The sequence below is a fragment of the Stegastes partitus genome, unplaced genomic scaffold (assembly GCF_000690725.1).
Source record: "Stegastes partitus isolate 25-593 unplaced genomic scaffold, Stegastes_partitus-1.0.2 Scaffold1456, whole genome shotgun sequence".
NCBI lineage: Eukaryota > Metazoa > Chordata > Actinopteri > Pomacentridae > Stegastes > Stegastes partitus.
Window position 1 is genome coordinate 1 of NW_007579187.1, and position 18,496 is coordinate 18,496.

At 43.1% G+C, this 18,496-nt stretch overlaps 1 protein-coding gene across 1 annotated transcript in view; it reads right to left on the reverse strand.

The window, feature by feature from the left end:
* Positions 1-6: 6 nt before the first annotated feature.
* The window catches only part of LOC103370633 (protein FAM49A-like), a gene marked incomplete at its 3' end in the record, with an annotated part of 31,048 nt that continues 12,558 nt past the window's right edge, over positions 7-18,496 (reverse strand). The window contains exons 2-10 of the mRNA XM_008299753.1: positions 16,090-16,180; positions 11,978-12,057; positions 10,653-10,732; positions 6,129-6,250; positions 4,889-4,994; positions 2,464-2,600; positions 2,257-2,334; positions 1,828-1,944; positions 7-62 (exon numbers count right to left, since the gene is read on the reverse strand). Coding sequence (XP_008297975.1) covers positions 7-62; positions 1,828-1,944; positions 2,257-2,334; positions 2,464-2,600; positions 4,889-4,994; positions 6,129-6,250; positions 10,653-10,725 — 689 coding nt within the window. The remainder of the gene's footprint in view (positions 63-1,827; positions 1,945-2,256; positions 2,335-2,463; positions 2,601-4,888; positions 4,995-6,128; positions 6,251-10,652; positions 10,733-11,977; positions 12,058-16,089; positions 16,181-18,496) is intronic.

Sequence of the window (18,496 nt, forward strand, 5' to 3'; positions counted from 1 at the left end):
CGACACACACAGGCCATGGTGCTCAGGCAGTCTGTGGTGTCCTCTATGGGCAAGGTCTTATTCTGGTCAAAGACAAAGGAGGAATCAGAGAGCATTAATTCCATGTATAATGCTCACAAATCTAACCATTGTTGCATTTCATCCACTGACTGGACGCACTGTTCTACCACAAGGTGGCGACAAAGTACATCGGCAGAGTTCAGTCCAAGTACGAGGAGCTACTTGGCTGAAAAGCAATCATCACCAGCATGTCCTCTACATTTTGCATGAGTCTCAAAAGTATTTTTCAGGATGCGCTGAGGTGTAAAGTTAGCAAAAAAAAAAGACTGCTGCCTCCACGCTAACTGTGTTTTGACAGCAAAGGGAAGGAGAAGTGGAGAGTTTTCACGCAACATTGGGGCAACGGCTCAAGTGCACCACAACAGATCCAAACTAAACACCAGGATGAATTTTACACCAACACAGCAATAAACATCTGTATGTATTTAAAATTTAATACCACTAAATTGCAAAAGTTATAGAGTGGTTGTATTTTATTTAACTTGACTCTGTTTTTTTTCGCCTCCATTTTCTGTGCTCTGTAGTTAAGAGGCTCTGCTTTGTGTGGTTAAAACTGACACTGAACACATAAAGGCACCAAAGGCTGATCAGTAGAGGTATGTTGGTATTGATCAGGCCGTGATTAATGGTTACGGAGATTGTGTTTTCTTGGAGGAGGAATGTTTGATCTGGTCATTCTGCACAGTCGAGTAATCACTCAATAGGCTTTGACGTGTGATCAATCATTAGCCTTAGGCAGCGGTGGAACGTAACTGAGTCCATTTAATCACTTATTGTGCTCAAGAGCAAATTTGAGGAGCTTGTTCTTTCCATTTTGTGCTGCTTTATACTTCTATTCCATTATATTTCAGGGGAAAATGTATTTTTTTTACTCCGCTTCATTTGTCTGACATGTCAATTGTATTTTAGTTGCTTTACAGATTAAAGCCTCTGATCAGTGATTAACCCTCCAAAAAAAGAGTCTCTGAGCTCACTCACAAGTCTGCCTAAACACAACAAACTTATTCTATGCTACACAATGTTGAGTGGTAGTAACGGAGTAGTTTAGCCACATGTGATTAAACTGGAACTGAAGAAGAAACATGAGGCCCACCCTGCAAGTAGAAGGGATTGCTTCCTCAGGCTCATTACATATGAAACCCCGAATGCATGTTTGTCGAGGCTGTCGTCACAACTCTACAGTTCAGAGGTGGAAATGACTGCTTAATTTTGCTCATAATGTGTCTTCTAGCATATAAAACAAACACCATATGGACGCGCTAACAAGATAAAAGATAAACTTGATTTCCACCAGAGGAGGAGGTTTTTATGATTTAATATCCAAATCAAAAATTATCTTATTAAATATGAATCTCTGTTGCAGGTTAAACTGCTTCAAATTACCTCCATCTTATACAAATACAGCTGTAAAATCTCACCTACACATTAATGCATTAGTAATAATAATAATCCATGACTGTAAAACTGAGTAGCAATAAAAGGAAGCGTTTCACTGCTCATAATATTTTTAGTGGAAGGCTTTTACGTGTTTGGAAGTCCTCGAGTACTGGAGCTAGTTTACTGACAATCTGAATACTTCCTACGTCCCTGACTTGTCATCTTAAAGGAAATACTCCCAAGATGTGTTTTTTTTGGCTGCCCTGTAAGTCAGTTTACTTTTACTTGATGCTTTCCCTCAATGACAGTAATTAAAACCAGAAGCTCAGTAGCTAAGCCTCGACAGAGTGGATGTACACATGCACGGATGTGACCGTTTGAAGAACGTACCTCTGAAACGAACTTGGTGGTGGCGTTACTCAGAGTCTTCAGCATCGGTGTTGCTTCGGCGTAGAACAGAGACATCCGATTGGCCATCTCATTGTTCACCTCATTCTCTGCTTCCAGCTGCATGCCAACAAACAAAACAGATGTCATATTTAAAAAAAAAAACAAAAAACAAAAAAAACATTAATCATCCAATCTGATGATGGTGAAGTGGTAAAATGAGAGCGTAATCAGAAATTCAATCGTGGCTCTAATTTGTGTAACTCGAATGTCAAATGAAATATTGATTGTACATCTCTTTGTGTTGTTAGGAGGAAAGGAACACCTCCACTTCAGTCATTAATGATTAAAGAGAGAAAGTGAGGCGAAAGCTGCTTCGACTCAACGCTTGATCACGTATGCAACACAAACGCTGCGTCTCCAAGGTCTCACCTGCTGGTTGTTCAGCCTGTTCCTGCTTATAGTCCTCCTGTAGTAGCTGAAGTCATTCTGAATGGCTGGATTTGTCATCTGCACAGCAAGAGAGGAGGTTAAGCGTGTTTTCACCTTTCAATGACTAGATTGATTTTTCGGTACAGTGAAGGTCAGCGTCTGAGGGCTGTAATTAGAACAAAACAAAAAAAAGAAGAGGAATTTCACCTTTAGTTCATCAAAGCTGAGCGTGAAGTGAAGGATCTCAGCAAACTGTTTGGCAAGAGCCTGCTCTCTCTCCAGGTGCTGCATGGGAGCGTACGGCGGGCTTGTCAGTGCCTCCAGCAGGCTGCGCAAGGCGTTCTCTGCAAGTATACGTCCATGTCAGACATTTATGTGCTCCAGCTATGATCTGCGTGTCATAACTGTACGGGCGTTTATCTCTCTTTTTGCTCAGGCTGCTGTAATTCTCTCTAATCTGGATCTGAAGACTGTTTCATGTCACCAGCTTGAAAACAAAGCAGCAGGATTTTAACTACTGCAAACAGACAAAGTTGGTTTACTTTGTTGTTTGTTGTCATGTCTTTGCTGGACATCACAAGTTCATTGTTGAACTCTGCCCTTTTTTGCACAACTGAAGTAACAAACCGTTGGGTCCCCTCTGAGCTCAGAGCTTCCTGCAAGTCTCTTTTTGCTAAGATTTAAGTGACTAGAAATTGTAAACTACAGCCCAGCAACAGTATTTTACCTGCACTAAAGGGATCATTCGAAGACTAGTAGTGTCAGTCTACACATACAACTTATCTAAATATGCAGTGCTACTCCCTGACACTGTGTAAAAATCAATGCTGTTCCCTTAATTTACTCCTCAATTATTTATTTTGATTGTCTAAACTGACATGGTTAGCGTGGTAAACATTCTACCTGCTTAATGTTTCATTCAAACTGTCCAACTGCAGATTGTCAGAGCTGCCAGCCTGGTTGCAGACTCTCTTGGCGGTCTTATTTTGACCTTCTTTAAGGTTTTGCTGTTCAGCAGGACACTTCTTACCCTCTAAGACTACAGGCATTAATAATATATTTCATTCTACAACACAAATGAACACACACTGTAAGTGGTGCTCAATAGAGATCACACTGACCATACAGCCTTGCACCCTTGTGGCTCCTGTATCAGTGACCAAACATATCCCCCTGCGTCACACACCGTATTGAAGTAAGCCTTTTTGCTGCCTTGCTGCATGTAACAAATCAGACACCAGAGCCAGACCCCAGAGGCTGTGTGTAGAAATGATGCCTCAGAAGCAAAGCCTCCTGAGGCCCCGTTCCTTCCTCGGCATTAAAAATGCATAAGGGCCTTCTATAAATACAGCGCCGAAGTGTTTCATCTAAAGGGCCTGGGCAGAAACCCCAGTCTCCCTCCTGCTGTTAGCACAGAGCGCACGGTCCCCCATCCTCACTGACTCCTGACGGTTTATAGTGACAGACTGGATATAGAGACGATACACGGAGCCTCTTAATCTCTTACTGCCCCCTTTGATCCAATAAAGAAATAAAACGCAGGTGGTGCTGCGAGCAAAAAGAGGAGGGATGTCGACTGCACTCTCTGAGTCATTAGGACTTGATCCCTTTCTTTCTAACAGGGTGGAAGCAACGCAATGTCTGTTGTCCTGCATCTCACAGATACATTAGCTCTGATAAATAATCATCAATTATTAGTTAGCTGGCCCTCACTGTAAGGTAAGCTGAGAACACAATGTCCCTGAGATCGAAGTATTATTGGAAGGCAGAGCAGAGGCGGCAGCTGAACTCCATTTCTCTGCTCGTACTTCTCTCTCTCTCTCTCTACTCTCTCCATCTCTCTCTGTGCTGGACGACCATGTACCACTGTTTCCGTAGCAACGGCTGCCTGGCTGCTAGGTCAGGATGCTGCAGAGATGGCTGAGAGGACATCATAGTGTATGAGGGAGTGTGTGTGAGTGTGTGTGTGTGTGTGTGTGTGTGGAGGAATGCTCTCGGACTGAATGTAAAACGATGATGATAAGCCTCTTTAACGTTGCTTGACAATTTCATCACCTTCAAATTAATCTTCCTCTATTTAACGGAACGTGCACAATGTGTTCATTGTGCTCTTATTAAAATATCTTTCTTTTGACTGTGTATGTCACAGTCCCCAAGTGTTAACAATACTGTCTGTCACATACTGTGCGTCTCACGTCCTGGAAACGTTGAATAGCTTTCAAGAAGACAATAGCTGGTGTTGAGTTGCAGTACTAATCTGTGAAACCACTACAATGCTGCTACACTTTAATGTGCTGGGAATGCTAAATAAGAAAACAAAGCGGCTTATTTCACACATATCTCTGTCACCAAGTGTGACAAACAGACATGAATGTGTGGGATCCTCCTCTTTCTCTCACTCTCTAGCCCTTCATCACTTTCACCTACCAAGGTGAAGAAAATGCACATGTTGATAAGCACACAGAAAGCCTTGTTTGTTTGGTGTTTGGGTAGCTGACAGCAGTAACGCCTCTGTAGATACGGGCTACAGAGCTGGCAGCTATATTTTAACTCGTGTTGGACCTCCAATATGGCCACCAGAGAGGGAATTGCATCACTCTCTGAAATTTCTTTCAACAGACTCCATGCTCACCCAGTCGGAGAGAGAACTCGTAGAACCTCTTCAGCTTGGCCACCAGGGGGCAGACTGCGTTCCAGGCCTTCTCCTGAAGAGCGAGGTCACCTGGGTTCTGGATGGCCTGCAGGCGAGTAACACAGGCAGATGTTACTTTCCAAAAAATTTATTTTTGAAAGCTTCCCATCTTCTCTGTCCTCACTTCCTTGAAGCGATTTTTGACTTTAGTGGAACATTTTCACTTTCAGTTTGATCGGACCTCCTCCTGCTACAGTGACAAGCAAAAACCTGACACAGTATCACAGATTAAAAACATGATTCAGATAGGATTTACTAATAAAACCTATCAACTAAATTTCTAATACACAACATTAGCATCATTAGATAGAATTCGCCAAACCACATAAGTGGAGGCATAATTTCCTAAAACATAACGTTCCATTTTTCTTTTTCTTTTCTTTTTTTAACAAAGCCAATGAAATGCCTAAAACTGAAGCTGTTGTAGTTGCAATCTCAGTGCTTTCCAACTTCCCTACTCTATTTATGGCATTCCCCAAGCCACTTTGTTCCTACTTAAGATGTACATCTTTAAAAACAGGTCAGAAATATCTGTTTTACAAAAGACTAATTAATGTCTTCAAATAGCCGGGCACTGTAGTTTGCAGCAAATGTGAATCAAATAAGAGTAAGTTGTGCATTTGATGGGGAATTTTTACAGGTGAATTGATGCACATATGGTGTCCTGGTGAAATTAGCGAAACATAAAAACACTCCTGCATGTTGGCAGTGGTAGCAAGGCCCCCACTGCAGCTGAGGCTTGAACATGACTGCAGGTGCATGTGGATAGTGTCCTTAAAACGTACTTTAAGTCCTCAAAGTTAGGAAGAAATGAGAGGAAATGATTCAGCATTTACTGCAGGAGAAGCTTGTTTGCAGTAATGTGTCGCTGAGGAAAAGCTGAATCTCAACGCTGTGCGCCGTAGCTGCTGTTCGTCAAGACCAGCGTATGGGAGGATATTTATGCCTCTAGCACAACATTACCACGAAACACAACATATTGCATGAAATGTTTGTTTGAAAAATGCTTTCACACGTCTCTGTTCCTGCTTATATTTAGTGTGTGCTGCATGATACGCTACATGTCAGAACTACACCCCGGCAGCCCGCGTGATTCACACATGAGTGTTATCTTTCCACGCTGCGCCGCGCGCTCGACACTTTATTGACGTTCAGCACTTATCGACTGCTCGGCGCTCACTTCTCGTATCTCCTGGCCCGCGCCATTATAGGACTGCAGCTCGGCCAGGATCCCATGAGCCTCCTCCAGCACGGCGCTGACCTGGTTCCACACGGCCGTCTCTGCCTCCGTGGGCTGGGCATCTGCGAGGGGAGGGAAGCAAAAAAGGGAAAGAGAGGGAGTGGGAAGTGAAAGTGTGATGTAAGGTGCAGGAAGAGACGAAAATGTCGAGGGGAGGTGGTGGCGGGGAGAGAAAATGAAAGAAAGCAGGGAGAGAAGATTTGAAAGGAGAATGTCGTTAGTGAGGAAGGAAGAGCTGAAGTGAAGATATTCTAGAAGGCCAGATAAAAACCTCAGATTGCTCGCTGCGTGACTGCAATAACAACTAAACATCTCCACGAGTGAAAATTACTGCATTTAATCCGACTTAGTGGACCTGCAGCCATAAATACCGAAGGTCAGAATCTGGCCAGCAAATAAATGATCCAATTTACTCGTAGAATTACAACCAGAGACTTATGAGGCACACTCTGTCACACAATGAGGTTTGATCACAGTGTTTGGTCACTGAGTACAGACAAGGAAAGTCAGTTCCACTTCAGGGAACAATTTGGGAGCGACAACGAATAGTTTAAAATTTTGACGGTTCTCAGGCTCTGTGAAAGCGGCTGGACTTGGATTACGTGTCTGACTCCTGAACTGTAATCGTCGCTCATGTCCATTCAGTAGAGATTTATACAGGCCTGGATAGGTGTAATTGTCCCATCAGTTTGATGTAATAGTCGTATCCATCTTTTTTCTCACTTTCTATTTCCCTCCTTCACTTCTATGAATGGGTTGAGACTTTTTTTTTTTATTTTGCCCTTGAGGTTTAATTGTGAGAAATGGTAAAACAAGCAAGCAGCAGGAGGGACAACCTCTGGGCATGTTCAGTCTTTATCTGTTTCACACGTACGCACTGAGCAGCGCACATACTGTAAACTCGGCGTTTTGCTGCAGGGCACCTCCCAGTTCTAGTTGTGCTTTGTTTGCGTATGTGTCTTGCTGCATGCACACGGGAGGGATTAAGCATTTGAGGGACACAATTTAGGATGTGTCCTCTTGAGTCGTCATTGTATTTAGTTCTCTTGCCTTTGTCTGTGTATAAAGCCAGAGTGGGAGTGTGCCCAGGCAGTCCTCTACATGAGGTAGCACTGCTGATTATTTCTGCACCCTGAGGCACTGCCTCCCTGCAGAGAACTAGTAATCATGGAATATTTGCCATCCTATGTGCACACCGGCTGCCATAATAAGCACAGCAAGAGCCGCTCTTCTGGTGACTGCTCACTAATGTGCTCCTTCATTCTTCTGGTAAACAACAACATATTGTGTTTACTAGGTATTAATTAAATGATCTCTTGGCAAAAAAGGAATAGTTCACTGTCTTGCCAGGACCTGAAAGATCAATCCTTCTAGACATGCACTTCTTTAATCTGAGGATATACAAACATGTCAGCATCATGTCTGAATGAGCGTCAAAACTTGTCAGTTTTACGTAAAAGTCGCAAAAGCAATCTCACTATGTTTGATCTCATATCTCTTTGAAGCTGCATGTAGTCGCATTAAGGGATAAGGACACATATCTGACAGGCAGTGTGGTCCTATAGAACAAGCTGCCCAGGTGAGTTCTGTTGTCTCTGTGGCAGTGTTTTATATCACCATTAACATTATGATCTGCTTTCTAGTGCTGATGATCCTAAACTATCCACTGTTGTTATGGCACTTACAGAGGCTTTGTTATAAGTTTAGTCTGTGGTTTATTCGTAGGTCCTTCAACCTTTTTTGTACTCTCGCAAATGCGCCAAATATTGATCGTCACTGCAGTGGGTTTGTCTGAATGAAGCCAAAAGGTATAATAATGTAAAAGTGACCTCTATCTGAGCGACGGAAGGCCGTCACAGACTGATGAAGCAGAAATGTTATATATCCAATCTGAAAAGGACTTCACTCTGTGTGCTGAATATGAACCTGGAGTCCTAAAACGGTTAGCTTAGCTTAGAATAAAGGCAGGAAGCAGGGGAAATCTGATTCTGATTCTTTTTACATCACCATCTTGTTCACTTATTCAATAGTCACTATATGATGGACAATAGTGAGCAGTAAATTGAAACATCAGACACTAAACTTGGTCACTTCCATTCATCATTTAATTTAGACACTCCAGTGAAATGGTAACTATAGAGCACGATACTGTAAAAAAAAAGGCATGGCTTGCATTTGGTGCCTTTCTATAGGTATTTTCAAATGGATTAGTGTTTAACATGTTTAAGAAGAGTCCACATAAACACCTTTATTTTGTGCAATTCCCACCGTAACGTGGAAATTCTCTGAAAGCTTGTGATGTGTTTGCTCGTGTTGTCAGAAACGATGGAGGCCATGGAAGTTCCTTTTTCACTGTAAGGTAAGCTGATATATTGTAATTTTCACTGTAATGAGTTGTTCTTTGTAATTTTATAATGTCTGAGAAAAATATTGATGTTCTCGCAGCTTTTCATTATGCCTTTGCATTTCCTACATTATGTCCCTAGCTTGCTAGCTTGCTAAGTGGTTAGCATCAGTGGGGTCTAGCCACCGACGGTTACGTCCATGATGTTGTTGCCTAGCAGCAGTGTTGTCATGACTCACAGTCGATGTTATCTCTCCAACGGCCGGCATTTTGTTGGGCATAAAGTGCCATCTTATTAACATGACTCAAGGAAGTAGCTACGTCCAGCCAAAAAAATAGTCCTCACCGTGAAACTACAAACTGTCATTTTTACTTTTTGGCTTTACTAAACACGTGAAATGTAAAATGTTTATAAGTCAGCTCAACTGTGTTGGTAGTTGATTTATTATTGTGTTTTTTTTTTTTTAATCTTTTTCTCACATTTCGTTTGTTTCTTCTACTTTAAGTTTTGATGCTATGCTAAACTGAGGCAACCAGCTGCTAGCTTTAGCTTCAGATTTACCTTAGAGACATGAGAGAGGCATCAAGTCTCCAAGTACACTTCCCGAAATAACAAACCATTTGTTTGAGATGCTTGAAGGAGTAAAAGTTGGTTTAATTCGGATCTTTTCCTTGAATATAGCAGCTACATTTTCACGTCATTGAGATGGAAACTTTAAATACGAAATTTTACTCGTTGTCACATTTGCTCCTAACAGTTTGAACGAGGAACAACAATTCAGCCGTAAATAGCTTCATGAGAGCTTTCGGCGCAGTTTCAACCAAACACAGGGCTGTGTGACAGAGGTGAGTGTGTCTCCGGGTTGAGGAGGAGAGCTCACAGATGGCACCGGGCTGGTGGGTGAGGAGGGGGAGGGAAGCATCTAAAGCTGCCATTCCCGAGTCTGACTCATTCCACTTGCTTTTGAAGTAAAGTGAATCACAGGCATAATAAATGAAGGGGAAATTCAACCTATTTGACAGCTGACGTCTCTCGCCAGCAGTGAGCTCTCCCACTCCTGCTGTAACACAGAGCCGGTAAAGGAAGAGGAGGAGGAGGAGGAGGAGGAGGAGGAAGCCAGCTGTTAAAGGGGGAAAAGTGGCTGAGGAGGGGCAGAATATGACACGGTGCAAAATATCTTCATCTTAACAATTCATTTAGTCTCATGATCAGTCTTAAAATCTTCAGGAGAGGATTTTTGATTTGGATTTTAAGCAATCCAGTGTAATAAAAATAAAAAAAAAATCTAAATTTGGTTTCAAGGAAATAAATAATTCAAGACAAACCCCTTTAACATTTGGGTTTATTCTAGATTTTTTTAGCCGCGCAAGCAGCTTGACTGTTGTAATTAGTGGATGCTAAATTAGGATGATCTTTTCATACAGTGGTTCAAAAACAGTTCAAAGATTGCAAAACTGAGTAGTGAAATAAAATGACTTGTTAGGATGAAAGTTTTCACACAGCAAAGTTTAGAATTCACTGACTGGGAAAATGAGAGAAGAAGGGACAGGGGTGATTTTTATTTATCACTTTCAGTTTCACTTTATCAGTCCCACTCACTTGCACACTGTTTAGTGCAAAAGCACACACACACACACAGACACACAGATAGGTCAGACACACAAAAGGGGATGAGGAGATGAGGAGGTGGAGGGATGACGATAGACTTTTTTGTTAGCCATCATCATCCCCGAGCAACAGAAACCCACACAGGACCGGCATTCACTCTTTATGGTTCCTCAGTTTTTGCAGCTCAGGAGATCAAAGCTTCATTGTTGTCATTTTGCTACAGTGTCACCAAGCTATTGTGTGTCTGTCTGCGTCTAATAAGATGTGGCGCGTGTGAATAAGACCCTTTAGAAAGAAGCCAAATGACTTTCAAATGCCAGTCCCTGGAGCAGAAATCGAGAGAGAAAGGGGGGGAGAGAGAAGAAGAGCTGAGGAGGGACTAAAGGGTAAATAAGGATGTAAGGATGACACAATGGTCAGCTGACATGGATGGAGTGATGGAAAAAACGAAAAAGGAAAGGCAACAAAGAGAAAGGGATAACTCAAAAAAATAAGAAGCAGATGGTCTCACGTTCAAAGTCAAGGAAAACTATTGGGCCATGCTCAAGTTCGGCGCAAGCCAGCACTTTCAGGAGGTTTCCCATGAGCCCCCTGGAACAGAGAGAGGGGAGAAGTCTGTGGGTGATGAGGGGATGGGTGTCGGGGTTGTGCGCACGTGGATGTATGTGAGAGTGTGTGTGTGTGTGTGTGTGTGTGTGTGGTGAAGGTGGCGAGGTGGGGGACTGGATGGGAGGAGGTTGCTGGAATGGCATGGTGGGAGTATGTCCTGGGTGAAGCATGGCAACATGGATGCAGAGTTTCTTTAATCCCACTCTCATGGTAGCATTCAGAGGTTTCATTTGTGGCACTGATGGTCCTCCAGTTTAAAGGTCACAGAATGGAACGAGAATTCGACATACAGCAACAAAACCGACAATAAAAAGAGCAATGTACCGTCAGATACACGGAATTTTCTGGCATCAGTCTTAAAGTGTATGAGATTATATTTGCCTGAGTAGGAACGGAGCATTTCCCAAGAATTATAAATGAACTGATGGAGATAATCAATAAGATGAGAATAATTGGAAACACACAAATGAAAACAAACAACAATAAAAAACATAAATAAAAGAATGTATTCAAAAGTCTTTAAAATGCCACTAATAATAATAATAATTTTAAAAAAAATAAGAATAACAAATAGGACTTATTCCTCACTTTTAGGGAGGGGGAAAGGAAAATCAAATACAGAAAAATGTACCTGGGACAGAATAAAAATAATTTGAGATCAAACATGACCTCATAAACAAGGCTAATAATAAATTAGGACTGCCCCGTTTCATGTGAAGGTCCTCATTTGTCAGCAGACTTGTTGCTGAAAACTGGAAGTGCAAAAGTAAAAAAAGAAGGTGTGTTTCCATGAGATAAAAGCTGTCATCAAATGTGCACCCTCTCACCCTCTTGTATATTTTTTTATTATTATTATAGGTTGTTTTTAGGTCATTCATTCTCAAATTCCCTCCCATAAAATTAACAGCTAATGATGTACTCCAATGCAAATATTGCCGTTTTTAAGTCGTGCTGATGCTTCTTTGTGTCGTTGTATTTATCTTTTTGTCTTTATATTCGTATGCATAACACCATCGGGGCTGAGAGTGGGACTAAAGAGTGTCTGGTAATGACGAACCACACCCTCAGCAACGCTCCATCACACCATCAACAGCTCAGCAGCTCGCCTCCAAGCACGCCTCCCCTGACCCCACGCACCGACCTCCCACTGCACACCTCCGCTCCACACACACATGCACTCACAGCTCAAGCACACAGACACGTGCACACACCCTGGCGCTCACTTACTTTCAAAGTCCAGGAAAAAATGTGGACAGTTCTCTAAATCCTTGCCAAGGACCTTAATGAGGTTCCCCATGGCTGGCGACCTGGACGGGAGGAAACAACAAAATGCATACAGTACGCAGAACCTGGCAACCCGCAAGAAAACACACAACAGGCACATGGAGAACACAGCAGGTTGTGACTGTTTTAGTTTTTTACCCATCTGCACTCATCTAATTATCCCATCTCCCTTTGCTGCTCCATCCTTCTGTCTAAGCAATATGTCCAGAGTGAAGTCAGACATTCCAGTTAGAAATGACACTGATCACAGTTTGCCCCCAATGCACAGCGTATGCTGTATTTGATTATATGAGGACCTAAATCCAGTAGTGAATCATTTAGCTCACTCATTGGGACTCACTAGAGCTGAGCACTGGTCTTAATCCATTTACATTACTATAGAAACCCAATAAAGGCCGGCCATGTATGGACTGCTTTCCCCTAATGCTCTTTATGTCCACTAGTCTATAGATACTTTATGACAAGCTCTTTATACCTTAAGAGCATGCTACCAGGGCTTTATGAAACCAATGATGCAAGCTTCATTAGATAGCACTGCAGGTCAGAAAGACAGAACACACAAGCCTGCATGCTTGTTCATATACATCAGCAGGCCAACGAACATATGTCAGGTGTTTAAATTTAAGGCAGCGTTCCCTGTTTCCAGCCTCTTCAGTCCCAGCTTCCATTATTAATAACAGCTTATAAACTGCTATCTGGGCAGACTCATGTGTCATGATTTATGAAGCTAGTGCATTATTAACAGGCTTCTGAATATAGTTTTATTACCAGCAAATGATTTGCCATTTTTGCTCTTGTCTATTTAATCACAAGCATGTTAAAATCACAGTGGTGATTTTGTGTGTAAAGGAGCTGATGGATAGGGTGGCAGTGTGGTCCAGCCAGAATGTAACAATAGATCCATTTTTGGGGGGCATATTGAAGCCAAAGAAAACAGGAGGGAGACAGAAAATAGAGGAAAAGAGGCAAAGGGAAAGACATGCAGCAAATAAACTCACTGCTGCACAAGGCATGTGCCCTAACCACCCAGCTGGATCTGTTTTTTTGGCAGCAATTCTACTAACGCTAGTAGCAGAACTTAGTAGTATCAGTACTTAAGGTATCAAACTGCCCACACGTAGTTGAAACCCACAGAGCATTATTCAAAATCATAGCGGAGGTCCAAAAGTTTCCAAAGATACCAAATATGTGAGGCTGAATAGTGGAAAAGTGTTTTTAAAATGATAGAATATCTCCAATGTGTGAACATTATAGGGTTTTAATCATCGTACAGCTTCAGTGGAACAAGCTGATACAGAACATACGTGATGCTGTCATTCAGCGTAGAATGAGGTGAATTTAACAACCTTAGAGCTACTTAAAGAAATTCAGATTTAAGGCAAACAGATGCTAAAAGAGCAGCGAGTGGGTGGACTGAGAGGCCGCATGTGGACTTTTGTGTGTGTGTGTGTGTTACATAAGAAATATACAATAAACACACATTTAAAAAAGGAATCCAATATTCAGAAATGACTCTCAGCTGTGCCGGTATGAAAGCCTCGCTGCCTAATCGTCTCCTCCCTTCTTGATCATAGAGGGACTTTGGTAGCAGAAGGTAGGCAGCTGCCAAGTTTCATTTCCTTTTGCCCTACCCTGTGTGTTTATGTGCTATGTTAGCACACAGCAGAGGCCTATCAGTTTCCCCCTGCAAGAATGATTTATGGCCAGCATTAGCATGTTTACGAGATGCCCCCATCCTGCAAAAAAAAAAAAAAAAAATCTTTTCATGGTTACTCAGCAAGAACGGGTGTTGCAATGCAGCACTGAGGTACAGATGGAGCAGGGATGGCGTTACACCGTCCACTCGCTGAGACAGCTTGCTGACATTCTCCAAAGTTTCACACGAGGACTGCATCTACTGCGTCGTGTTTCTTAATCTACCTACAGCTAAATCTGTTGGGAGGCCAGGAAGCGGTGTGCTGAGTCACTGCTGTAACCTGTGAGCGCCGGTTCGAATGTGTAAAACGCAGCCCTGACTTTTAGACCACCTGCTCCAAGACACACACCAAACCGGCGCTATGAATATATGAATAACAGATTCTCATCTTCAGCCCGACAAGGTGATTGCAAAGGCGAAGTCAAGCTGAGATCCAGATCACAGCCTCGTATAAAGCGATGAAAGATTTTTGACATGTGAATAGCCGAGCGTGTCTGTGTGTTAGAGGTAGCCTCACACCAGCCACACACACACACACACACACGCGCATATCAGCACAAGTCTGCAGCAGCATGCGGTCCATCCCGAGAGCAGAGCTCGGCTGATGGTTGCCAGGATACTGTTGGCCTGGCAATATCGTCTGCTCGTCTCAGCCGAAGATGGGAGAAAAACGCATCCAGTTTGCTCGCACTCGGGGTCATTTGCTTACAACACCGATCTGATGCATCAGCCGTTACTATGTGTGAGGTTTGTGTTTAAATTAACTGCACGACGCTTACGGTGAACAGAAAGACAACATTCGTTAAGCTTTGAAATCGGTACAGTAGAAAACCAACCAGCAGCTGCTCCCTTCTTACCCTCTTTTCCTCTGAGTGCGTCACCTCTTCCTTTATCTCTGTCCCTCGGTTTCTTCTCTCCCGTCCTCTTTCTCTGCTGCTCTCTAAAACCGTTGCTGTGAGTAAGTCCTAGGTTACCCCGGCTCAGCGCGATGATAACCGTAGTCCCTCGGTGACACTGGTTGCCACTCTGCTTTTCTTAGACGCTGATGTAAACTTCTGCTCTCACTCTTTCTCCCTCTGTCTCTCTCGCTCTCTGTTTGTCTGTCCACTTCACACTTCTCTTTTTCAGACATCTATTTAAAAACCTGTGGTTTTTCTCTGTTCGCTCTCTGCGCTAGATGCTGCTGTGTTCGCAGAAGATGATACTTTGCTCGGTGAGACTGTTGGTATACAGAGCATAATTCATGTTCATGGTATTTACATTTCTGCCTTTCTCTGATGTGTGTCTGTATCATTTCAGTTTGTACGCAAATAAGAGACAGCTCCTTCTCCCTTTTTGGTTCTGACGTCAGAATGGGTTCCTCAAAAATATCCCCTCCAACTCTTCTTTCTGCCTCACTTCTCTGTTTCACCACTCAGCAGCACTCTCCCAGCTCCTTTGGCCTTGTCTTGTCAAAGCACATTTCATCATGGTGCCATTCAGTCTCACTGGTGGCCCTTAGGTGCAAGAAATTCTAAGTGGCAGAATGGAAATTGCGATAGGGCAGCGCAAACACACATTGGCTATTAAACTTGTAGGCTGGCGTCCATAATGTACATCCCATAAATGCCACTGGAAGCATCACAGATGGACCGTTTGAGCATTAAGACATGGCATTCTGTGAATTAGGAAGTGTGTTCGGTGGTCACTGGTTGCAGTTTCTGTTTCATGCAAACACACACAACGTTTGCAGTCAGCCGGCATGAAAGTGGAGCAAAGTGCTTCTCTTATGCAACTGCACAGCGCACACAGCTCTCATCTGTAGTCCGGCAGGAGGAACCAAACCGAGGGGCTCCTTGAGCCTTAATAAAGACACAGCTCGGCTCCCACATGGGCCTGAAAAGCAAACCTGGTCCAGATTGGAAGCCAAGCAGCAGAGCTAAGCCTCCCAGCCTCCTTTCAGCTCTCACTGAAAGATTCCTCCTGTTACAGCCCTGAAGCTTCATCAGTGTGGATTTACTGAGCACAGAAACAGCACTGCTCATCTTTGCCAAGTCTAACCTCTATTAGCTCACCAATAACACCATTCGAACTCTCTTTGCCCTCCCTGCCACTAACCACAATCTATCAGCAGCCACTGACTGGGTATTCAGTGGACTGTGAATCAAAACCCATTCACCAGCTGTACTGTATACAACAGATGCAGCGACTGCGCTTCCGTCTTTCCTTTCTACCCATCACTGTTTCCTTATTCCCAATCGTCCATCCGCCTCGTCTCTTCCCGAATCTCCCATATGGTGTTTCTCTGCTGCGTCCTTATTTTTGAAATGTTCAGCTGTTTGCTTTTCTGAATTTTCCCCTCCTTGTCTTTCATTCCTACCTTCGCTTGTGTTTATCCCACTGGAACACTTCACTGCATCAACCAGGGCTTGTCAGCTCCACACAGTGGTTACAGCATCAGCACCCACCACCTGACAAAGAAAAAGACAGAGAGAGAGAGAGAGAGAGAGAGAGAGATATTAGCATAAAATTCTACATCCTGTACACGACGGAGGTGTGAAAAAATAAACGTAGCGTTGCGTTTTGAATTCAGACTCAGCAAGGGCAAAAAATCTTTAGACAAATATGGTTCGGTATGATTTTATTCAGCTTGATACACACATATTTAAACTGCTGCTACATCCAAAAATATTGTAACCTGTGTTTAAACCTAAAATAGCACTTTTTAGGCCCACTTGAAGACAGCAGCTGTGAAAACAACATCAGTGATCACCTAAACCAACAGACAAATATGAGCCACGTGTGAATAAGCAAGCAGCAACCTCCAGGGCTGAAAAGTGACGCCAACACGGATGTGGCAAGTTCCTTAAATGGCCACATGAGGCTGACTCCGAAAGCGATTCCTTTGAGCCCCCTGTTAAAAAGTTCAAACAGATCTACAGTCTCATACGAACAATGGTTTTGGTCTCTACAGCTAATTTCTGCAACCATGATAACTTCATGGGGGGTCATTTCTTTCTATAACCGACCTCTTTAAATACATGAGGCCTAAAGCTATGCACAGTTAAGGGTGTGGCCGCTTTCAGTGACAGATGGGTGCTTCAGCTACATTCATGCTCTATGTCCTGTTTGTTCATGTTTGGACTACCTGGAAGTTAGGAGGAGTCCAAAACTGCCACAACAGTGATGGCAGGAGCTGAGTGTCCTTATCTGCCTACTGTGACTGACAACTATGCCATAAGAGCAGTAACAGTGAGCTAAACAAAACAGTAAAGACAAACCCAAAGCAGCAGGCTGACCTTTTTGTTGGGAAGAAAATGAAAACGGGCGCTACAGAGTTGGGCAATAATTCTCTCTAAGTCCGGCACTACTTGAACACACCGTGCGCAGCCATTTGATTCATTGTAATCGAACAATTCTTCCGCTTTAAGTGTCCCATGATGATTGTTGTTGGAGCAACACCATTTGAGCTCTAAAGCGTCTGCCCAGCAGTTATTAGTTCTAGCTTTTATGGGTGTTAAAAACAATCAGCAAGCTAAACAATCAATCCAATCAGGGATCCTGGAAGGTGCCTCCGTCTCTCTTTCTTTTGATTTAATCTCGTTGTTTCCTTTATTGTGCAGCTCCAGCGCCGTCTTATCCGCTGACTGGTGTAACTATTAACACTGCTGCGGCTGCCCTTGCATCATCAAATCTCATCAGGGGAGAGTGCAGACAGGAGGAAGGCGGGATATTTGCAGAATAGTTGCCAGGGAAACGCAGCCTCTTATTCTCATGGCAACACGCAGTCTGGTACGGTTCTGTGTTATCAATCAGGCGGATGGATTGATGGACTACACTCTCCTCAATCTCTTGAGTGTGCGCAGCACCAAAGCATCGACTTTCCTCATTGCAGGGGTTGTAAACTACCGTCCACTCTTGGAATTACACGTCCTCCGCCTTATACGGGGAGTTTTGTTATCACTGATTTAAGTCAAGTGCCTCGTGCTCATTGATCTCTCCTCTCAGTGAAAGGGCAAAGTTCAAGCCTGTCTCCAGACATAGTGAGGTCGAGGGAGGTGAAGCCTTGACCTAAGCAGGTTAATACTTGTGAACAGAGTTGCAGTGAACTTCATGGTTCCTTTCGACACTGAAATGCCCTCAAAAACACACATGATCTCATCGTTCACTCCACAGAGCTTTATGCAGCTGTTGTCATGACTATTAAAGGATTTATCTGATCAAATTGAGAGCAGATATCTAATTTTACCACAGCTTCAGGGCCCCGACTACACATATTGATGGATTACTATTTTCAATTCTGCTAATTAGTCAGTGCTGCGGTTTGCCATTTGAGCTTCATGACACCTGTTTGCTTTCCGAAAAGAAGAAAAAAAAGAGCATGATGTGTCTCAGTAAGATGTTGGGCAAAGATATTCTCTAATTTGGTGTTTTGATGATGGCAGATGAGAGCACTGTTTGACATGTTGCTACAAAAGTTTCCCAAGCTGGGTTGAGATCTTGTGTCTTTAAAGGAAATACCACATCATACAGATTAGTTTCATACTCCATATGGAAGCATCTTTCTCCGCCAAATTTGATAGTTTTTTCTTAAAAACAGAATTTGAAAATTTAGACCTCTTCTTTCTGTCCTGAGCCCTCCCAGCAGATGAGACCAGATACACTCTGATGTCCAGTTAGACTTTGTTTCTCTGTCCAGTAGCTCACCTGATCTGTTGGAAAAGCTCTGTGATTAGCCAAAGTCTCCTGTCAGGGCCATAGACTGTATAAAAGATGGACGTAGCAAC